Source organism: Strongyloides ratti (genome assembly GCF_001040885.1).
Source record: "Strongyloides ratti genome assembly S_ratti_ED321, chromosome : 1".
NCBI lineage: Eukaryota > Metazoa > Nematoda > Chromadorea > Rhabditida > Strongyloididae > Strongyloides > Strongyloides ratti.
In genome coordinates this window covers 11,004,808-11,013,859 of record NC_037307.1, presented here as the reverse complement: position 1 = coordinate 11,013,859, position 9,052 = coordinate 11,004,808, and the positions used below count along the sequence as shown (strand labels likewise).

General features: G+C 20.5%; 2 protein-coding genes across 2 annotated transcripts; both read left to right on the top strand.

The window, feature by feature from the left end:
* Positions 1–321: 321 nt before the first annotated feature.
* SRAE_1000337100 (Nicotinic acetylcholine receptor family and Neurotransmitter-gated ion-channel transmembrane domain and Neurotransmitter-gated ion-channel family and Neurotransmitter-gated ion-channel ligand-binding domain and Nicotinic acetylcholine-gated receptor, transmembrane domain-containing protein) lies at positions 322–2,958 on the top strand (the record flags this gene model as incomplete). Its single annotated transcript, XM_024650553.1, has 6 exons — positions 322–543; positions 736–780; positions 1,161–1,402; positions 1,465–1,800; positions 1,865–2,282; positions 2,335–2,958. The coding sequence occupies 6 exons, from the start codon at positions 322–324 to the stop codon at positions 2,956–2,958; spliced, it is 1,887 nt and encodes a 628-aa protein (XP_024504319.1).
* Positions 2,959–6,510: 3,552 nt separating this feature from the next.
* Positions 6,511–8,916, top strand: SRAE_1000337000 (GH10531p; the record flags this gene model as incomplete). The annotated part of the gene is made up of 3 exons (XM_024650552.1): positions 6,511–6,703; positions 6,910–8,666; positions 8,722–8,916. 3 exons carry the CDS (start codon positions 6,511–6,513, stop codon positions 8,914–8,916), a joined length of 2,145 nt encoding a protein of 714 aa, XP_024504318.1.
* Positions 8,917–9,052: the final 136 nt, after the last annotated feature.

The window sequence follows — 9,052 nt, the reverse complement described above, 5'->3', positions numbered from 1 at the left end:
TTATAACTAACTAAGTTGTGATACTTTAATATATACTTATTAATTCTCATAACTTTTATCATTCATTTGATAAAAATTTATTAATATAATATTTAACTACCTTTTAATCATTCGTTTTTATATAAAATATATATATATTAATATATATATATATATTTTTTTTTTTAATAATATATATTTATAGCTTTCAAATTTTTTTTTCTCACATATATTATATCCATATGAAGGATGCTGGTGAGGCGGAATTCCGCCGCCTTTCATATACAAAGGAGAATTCTATTATTGTACTCTTATATCCAAAATTTAAATATATCTTTTTCAATGAATTGGATATCAAATATTAATACAATTAAATCATTCCAAATAATAATCTATTTATATATTCTTATAATACCTCTACCCTTTATTGAGGGAACTAAAGATGCTTCAAGATTATTTGAAGATTTATTATCTGATTACAACAAATTAGTCCGTCCTGTTGACAATACCAATGATACGGTGGTAGTAAATTTTAAACTAAAATTGTCACAACTACTCGATGTCGTAAGTTGATATATATAAATATATGTATTCTTTTTTTTTATAACAAATTAAAAAAAAAAAGCTACAAATCAAAAATATTCTTTTTTTTTTTCTAAATATATTTACATAATTTGAAAAAAAAAATAAATTAAATTTTCTTACTAATCACAAAAAAAAATGTTTATATACATATTTATTTATTGTATTTTTCAGCATGAAAAAAATCAAATTATGACTACAAATGTTTGGTTACAACATGTAAGTTTTATATGTATTAAAAAAAATTATAATTTTAAATTTCAAAATTTATATAATTTCTTAGTACTTTTTTTTATATATTTTCTATTCATAAATTCCCAAGTTTACTTTTTAGTCTGTATTTTATCATTATTTTTTTAAGAAAAAAAAACTTACCATTTTTATCTTTTATTTATTTTTTTTATTCTCTCTCTTTTATTAAATAAAGATAAATAACTGGCTTCTTCTTCTTCTTTTTTTGTTGAAAAAAAATAGATAAAATGAAAATAGTTACTATTTATAATATATCAAATTATATATTTTTTTTTTGAAATTTATACTTTTATATATCTTATTTCTTACTTCCTTAAATATGATATTATTTTGTTTTTTTTTTTTAGTCTTGGATTGACTCTAAACTAAAATGGGATCCTGCTGAGTATGGGGGTGTTGATGTTTTGTATGTGCCTTCAGATCTTATATGGTTACCGGATGTTGTTTTGTATAATAATGCTGATGGTAATTATCAAGTTTCAATAATGACAAAAGCAAAACTTTCTCCTAATGGTACAGTTGAGTGGGCACCACCTGCTATATATAAATCTATGTGTCAAATTGACATTGAGTGGTTTCCTTTTGATTTGTATGTTATAGACTTTTTTTTTCTTAAAATATTTATTTGATAAAAAAAATATTTTTTTTTAGACAAACATGCCATTTAATTTTTGGATCATGGACATATGGAGGATTAGAAGTTAACTTAAAACATAAAGATTGGCATCTACAAAGAGAGGAACAAGAATTAGTAATAGGTTATGATAGAGAATATAATGAAACAGTTTGGATTGTAGATAATGGAATAGATTTAAGTGATTATTATCCAAGTGTAGAATGGGATATTCTTAATGTACCAGGAAAAAGACATGAAAAAAGATATCCTTGTTGTGAATCACCATTCATTGACTTGACATATGAAATTCATCTTAGAAGAAAAACATTATTTTATACAGTTAATTTAATTTTTCCAAGTGTTGGTATAAGGTAAAATATAATAATTATTTTTATGTACAAACAAATAATTAATTAATTTTTTTTTTAATTTTAGTTTTTTAACAGCCTTAGTCTTTTACTTACCATCAGATGGGGGAGAAAAAATATCTCTATGCATATTAATTCTTATATCTCTTACAGTTTTTTTCTTACTTTTAGTTGAAATCATTCCATCAACATCACTAGTTATACCATTAATAGGAAAATATTTACTTTTTACTATGGTTATGGTAACATTATCAGTTATTGTTACTGTTATCACATTAAATATACATTTTCGTTCCCCATCAACACATACAATGCCAAAATGGGTTAGAAAAGTTTTTATACAGGTGTTACCATATTATCTTTTAATGAGAAGACCAAAAAAAGTTGTAAAAGAAGAAGAAAGTGAGGTAAAAAATTGTAAAGGAATTTTAAGAAATGCAATGTTAATTAAAAAAGATGAACCTGAAGTTAAAATTAAAAAAAATGTATATTTTATTTTTTTTTATTTAATAATAATATTATTAATAATATTTTTAGTCATATTCACGTAGAAAATCATCATTTGTAAATGATAGAAAATTTTCTATGCGTTCAGGACATACATCAGCATTATTTGAACAAATGGATTATTTATCTCCTCATTATATAACAAATGCAATGAATAGTTCATCATCATCAAGTAGTGTTATTAATGCTACTGGATCATGTCATGATACCTCAATTAATAATAATAAATCTCAACCATTTGGATCAACATTTGGTATATTAACAGATCCAACAAATATAGGAACAAGTAGTAATATTACTCAAGAAACACAACAACCATTATCAACATCAATAAAAGAACATCTTAAAGTTGGAGGACAACAAAATATTACTAGTGGATCAAGTAACAATAATAATAATAGTAATAATAATAATAATAATAATAATACAAAATTATATACACCAATACAAAGTGCCGTGGATTCAGTAACATATATAGCTGGTCATTTACGTAATGAAGAAGAAAATCAACAAGTAATAGAAGATTGGAAATATGTATCAGTTGTAATGGATCGTATTTTTTTGATGCTTTTTACCTTCTTTTGTATAACAGGAATAATAGTAATTATTTTAAGAGCACCAACAATATATGATAGAACGGAGGCGTTAGCATAAAAATGGGTGAGAATATAAATTCATGTTCATTCTTTTATATGGGTAAAAATACAAGTTTGATTAATAAAAAATTACTTCCTTTTAAAGTTGAATAATTTATTGTCATGAGAAATAAATAAAAAAATAAGGAAAATAATGATAAGTATTCACAAAACAAACTTGTTATGTATAATAATTTTAAAGAAGCCTTTCTAATAATTGTTAAATATATTAATAAAATTTTAGTATCGTATATTATTCTCTTTTTTTTATTTTTTTTAAACTTTATTCATGCTTACAAGAAAAAAAAAATTATAAATTAATAATTTATTATTTTGTAATAAAAATGTGACCTTTTTAAGAAAACATTTTAAAGATAATCTTTTTTTTTTAATCTTTAGTTTCAAATTATAGTTAATTGATTTCTTAAATATATTACTATAAAAATGATAATATTTTCAATTTTATTGATAAAAAAAATAAATAATTTTTCTTATAATATTAGTACCAATAGAAGTTATCCAAATTTGAATATTTAAAAATATATTGGTTCAATAATTGAATAAGATATTAAAATAAAGTATACATATAAATTTCTTATTTAGTTATCTTAATTTTAAATAATGATTTTTTCTTTTAACAACAAAAGTATGCCTCTTCAAACTTTTTGAAGATGTATTTTGAATTTAAGTTCTAATATATCTTGAAAAGCCATATTCAATTTTATTAATATAGCATATTATTATAAAGTCTTAGATAATAAGCCAATAGCTTATAGTTGGATCATCTTTTCAAATATAATAATTTATATTTATATAGATGAATTAAAGTTAGAAAAACTTTTACACTTTGAAAATATGGTATTTTTAAGATAGTCATAAATTGTTTATCATTCTTTATATATATTTTCACATTCTTACTAATCTTACTTGTCCTTACAAATTACCACTAATAAATGTTCTTTTCCATTAACACATCAAAAAAAAATATATATATATATTACTTTTACTGTTTTTTTTTATTTTTCTTTTATAGATAAAAAAAAAAAAAAGATTTACGATATTATTTAGGTAAAATATCATTTTATAGGTTTACATCGGAAAGAGGAATAAAATATCTTCTTTTTTTTTAAAATAAATTATCAAAAATTTATACTACCACAAAAATTAGACTCCTTTATCATTTTTATCTACTTTTCCTGAATATAGATAAATATTTATTTATAGATATCTCTTCTCATTTATCAAATATAATATTTTTAAAAGAAAAATATTCAAAAATTATTCAACCATCATCAATTCACGCTTCATTTTTAATTTTTTACCACATCTTTTGTATGATAGAATTGATAAGAAAAAAAAAGAACATTTATCTTTACATTTGATGATATTAATGACAATTTTTTTGTTTTTTTTTATCAAAACAATCTATGTTAAAATGTTTTTTTTTTCCATGATTTTTTTTTAAAACAACTAAAGTTGTTTTTATTATTGAAGTGATAATTTATTTTCTTATATTTTTTTAGTTAAGCTACCTAAAAGTATTAATTATTTTTCTTTTTATAAATTTATTTTGGATTATTTTTACAGGTAACCTGTCAATTAATATTAACAAAAAAGTTATAATTAATAAATTTGAAGAAAAAAATTTTTTTTTTATTATTAATATAAATATGTCAACATCAGGTAAGTTAACTAAATGTAAAATAAATAATAATAGATAAAAGTCTCATATCAATAGTTTTTTTTTCTTAAATAGTAATTTATCATCATTACTAATATATATTGTAGCATTATTTATAAAAGTTTATCATAAATAAATATCTTTGAAACATTATTTTTTATATTATATATATGTCAATGTTGTAATAAAAATGAAATTTATATGTAAAAAATGTTATTCATCATTATAAAAAATTTTTTATAACTATTTATTATCTTTTTTATATTGTATTCTTTTATTTCTTACTTTAAAAAAAAATGTATCTCCATTGAGAGAGATATTTTATCAAAAACTATTTTTTGTTTCAATTAATAAGAAATATAAAAAATTTCTTTGATATTTTAATACTATATAAAACTGATATGGTAAGGAAATTGGTTTTACTTTATTATATGTTTGATATAATAATAAAAAATTTATTCTTTGATATTTGATGGTATTAATATCATCATTAATATATCTTCCATCACTTTTATATATTTTTTTTTCACTCAATTTTTATACTTTTGTTATCATTAAACTCCCTTTTGTCATTCTTTTTAACAATCTATCTTTATCTTTAAATATTATTGTTTCTTTGAACGTAGAATTAAGAAGGATTATCTTGAATTGATACATGCACTTTAATTTACCATATTATTCTCTTTATACAAAATATTATACTTTTCTTTATTTTCTTTTTATTTATAGAATATTTAAAGAATTGTATTGTTTTAATTTGTTTTAAATTTTTGATATTAAGTATTTATTTTTGTTTTTTTAAAGTTAATATCTTTATTCATTAATGTAATTTTATCTTAAACTTAATAGTAAGTAATTAAAAATAAATTTTTCTTTTTTTTAATGATTTATAAAAATTGTCTAAATATTATTAATAAAAATATAGTAAAACAAAAAAAAAACAATCTTTCATCAAATTATTCAATTGTATTTCTTTTCCCATTAATTTTCTTAAACTATCTGTAAATAAAAGGAAAAAAAATTTTTTTTTTAATTTGTTAACTTCTCTCTTTCTTATTTTACTCTCCAATAGACACTCTCCATTATAATTTGAACATGTTAAAATATATGTTTAAAACTATATAGATATATATATATATAAATTTTTCTTTACAAAAATTACTAAAATTTGCTTTTAAATTACATTATATCAATTTTCCTTTGATTGAAGTTAACAGGAAGTACCAAAAAGTTCTAAGGGTATTAGAATATGAAAACTTATTTCTATAAATTTAACATTTTAACTAATTTTTTTTAGATACTATTAAATATTATCTATCTGGTACATTTTGTAAGATTTAAAATTATTAAGATAAAGAAAAATTTACTAAATAAAAATATAAAAATAAATATATTTTTTTTTTGTTATTTTTTTTAATAAATTAGCTATATATATTCTATATTATATGTTTTATAATATTTCAATAAAATAAAAATTACATAATCTTTTTTGTGTTAACATTAGAGGAGAAAAAAAAATAAGTTTATTAAATATCCTTATCTTACTCCCATATAATCGTAGGAAGTTTTAAAATCTTATTTTTCTCTTATTAAATATTAATCATTTTTATTTTCCTTTATATTATATTCAAATATATCAATATGCACAATTATTCTTCATTCCTTCCTTCATCAAATATAGTAAAAAAAATATGCTCTGTGAAAATTTGTTTTTGACATCTTTTTAACTGTGATAAAAAAATATATATACTTTTTTTTTTTATTAAGTTTTAATATACATATTTTTTGGTATTTTTTTTTTATTTCTTATTACTATTTCTTTCTTTTTTATATTTTAAAGTATTTATCAGATTTTTTGATATATCTTTTATACAAAAAAAAAAATTATATATGGGATTGTTAATTAATAAAAATAATTACAAGTTTATTTTTATTTTATTATCTTTTGTCTTTCCAATATTAATAAAAAATCAGTCATTTAATTTTTACTCAAATCCATCAAAAAGTTCATCATCCTCTTCCTATGAAGAAATTGAATCTAGTGAGGAGGAATTAAACAATAATATAAGTTTTAACTTGTATAGTAAGTTTAAAAAATAAAAAAATTTAAACATAAAAAAATATTTCTTATTCCCATTTCAAATCATTTTGACACTCCATAAAAATTTATATTTTATAAAAATAAAAGAATCACTCTATCAAATATTTTATATTTTTTAACTATTAAATAAATATCTTATTCTTTTTGATATATACATATATAAATATTAAAATTTATTTTATTTTAAGATGGTAAATTTCAAAATACTGTTACATTTGAGGATGAGGAACGTCTTGCAATAGATATGTTTAAAGACTACAATCGTTTAATAAGACCATCACCATGTAATAATATTTCTGTTGTTATGGTTGAATTTGGTATGGCAATGATATTATTAATTAATATTGATGAAAAAAATCAAATTATGCAAACAAATGTATGGTTAACATTTAATTGGAATGATTGTCAATTTAATTGGGATCCTAAAAATTATGGTGGAATAGAAAGTTTAAGGGTTGCTAATGATCGTGTATGGCTTCCTGAAATTGTATTATTTAATAATGCTGATGGTAATTATGAAGTTAGTTATCATTCTAATGTTGTTGTTGATTATAAAGGCAATGTTCAATGGGTACCACCAGCTATATATAAAAGTAGTTGTACTATTGATGTTGAATATTTTCCTATGGATCAACAAATATGCCATCTTATATTTGGTTCATGGACATATAAAAAAGATGAAGTTAAATTAAGTTGGTATATGAATAAAAGAAGTGTTGAGTTAAGTGACTATAGTCCTAGTGGTATATGGGATGTAATAGATGTTCCTGGACAATTGACAGATGATAAAAGTAGAATACATTTTCAAATAGTTATTAGAAGAAAACCATTATTTTATACTGTTATTCTTATAATACCAACAGTCCTTATGGCATTCCTTTCAATTATGGTTTTTTATCTTCCAGCAGAGTGTAATGAAAAAATAACACTTGGAACATCAATTCTTCTTGCTTTAGTTGTCTTTTTATTACTTGTTTCAAAAATATTACCACCAACATCTGATACAATACCGTTAATGGCAAAATATTTATTATTGACATTTGTCCTTAATATTTTAACCATCATGACAACTGTCATAATAATTAATATATATTTCCGTTCTGAGACAACACATCAAATGCCAGAATATGTTAGATATATCTTTTTGACATTGTTACCACAAATATTAATGATGCAACGACCAGAAAGGATTCCTGTTTTTAATGGATATTTTGTGGAAGAGTATAATGCTGATGAAATTTTTGATGCTAGTTTATTAATGCCAAGTTTACCTGCAACAATGTTACCATTTACCAATTTAGGTAAAACTTTTTCACCCCTAGAAAGGAGAAAAAAACGTATTATTGAAAATTCACCTGAATCATCAAGTTATTTTAAAAAAAAATCACTTAATTCACCAAATATTGGAAGAATTAATTTTAATAATTTTAAAAAATATTCAATAAAAAAATTTGACATAAAAAGTAATGTTAGAAAATTTAGTAATATTCAAATAGGAAATCCTTTTATAGATGGTAATCAAAATACAAAAGAAAATGGAATATCATTAAAGAAAAAGGTATCATTTTCATTAGCTGATATAAAAAGTTTACAAAATCATGGTAGTAAAGAATCGGTAAAAAAAATTTCTAACATCTGTAATTCTTATGATTCTGATGATGAAAATTTTAATAATATTCCAATAAAAAGTGATATTGTAGTTGAGATGAAAGAAAAAGAACAACATCCATCATCAGCTTACTCAACAAATTACATTAATATTCCATCAAAAATTTTGAATGATAATAATAAAAAATATCATAATAATAATAATGATAATAATAGAAATAAATGTAAACGTTCTGTAAGAGAGGAGATAAAAGAATTATCAGGAAATGTTAGAGAGACAATTGAAGGTATTGCATTTATAGCTGAACATATGAAATCAGAAATGGGAAGTAAAAAGGTAATTTTTTAATTATTATTATTTTTTAATTAAATATTATAAAAAATATTTATAGATAAAAGATGATTGGAAGTATATTGCTATGGTTTTAGATCGCCTTTTACTTCTTATCTTTTTTGGTATCACACTTGGTGGTACATTTTCTATAATATTTTCTGCTCCACATATTTTTGAATTTGTTGATCAAGATGCTGTAATTGAAAGATTAAAACTAATGACTAATGAACGTGCTAATAATCTTTTGACATAACACTTTTTTTTTTTGTTTCTTTTTATTCATATTTATTTTCAAAATATTTTTATATATTATTTTTTTATACTTGATATGAGACTTTTTAAAAAAAAAAAAATTAAAAATATTTAATTAATAAGTAATAATATACTCT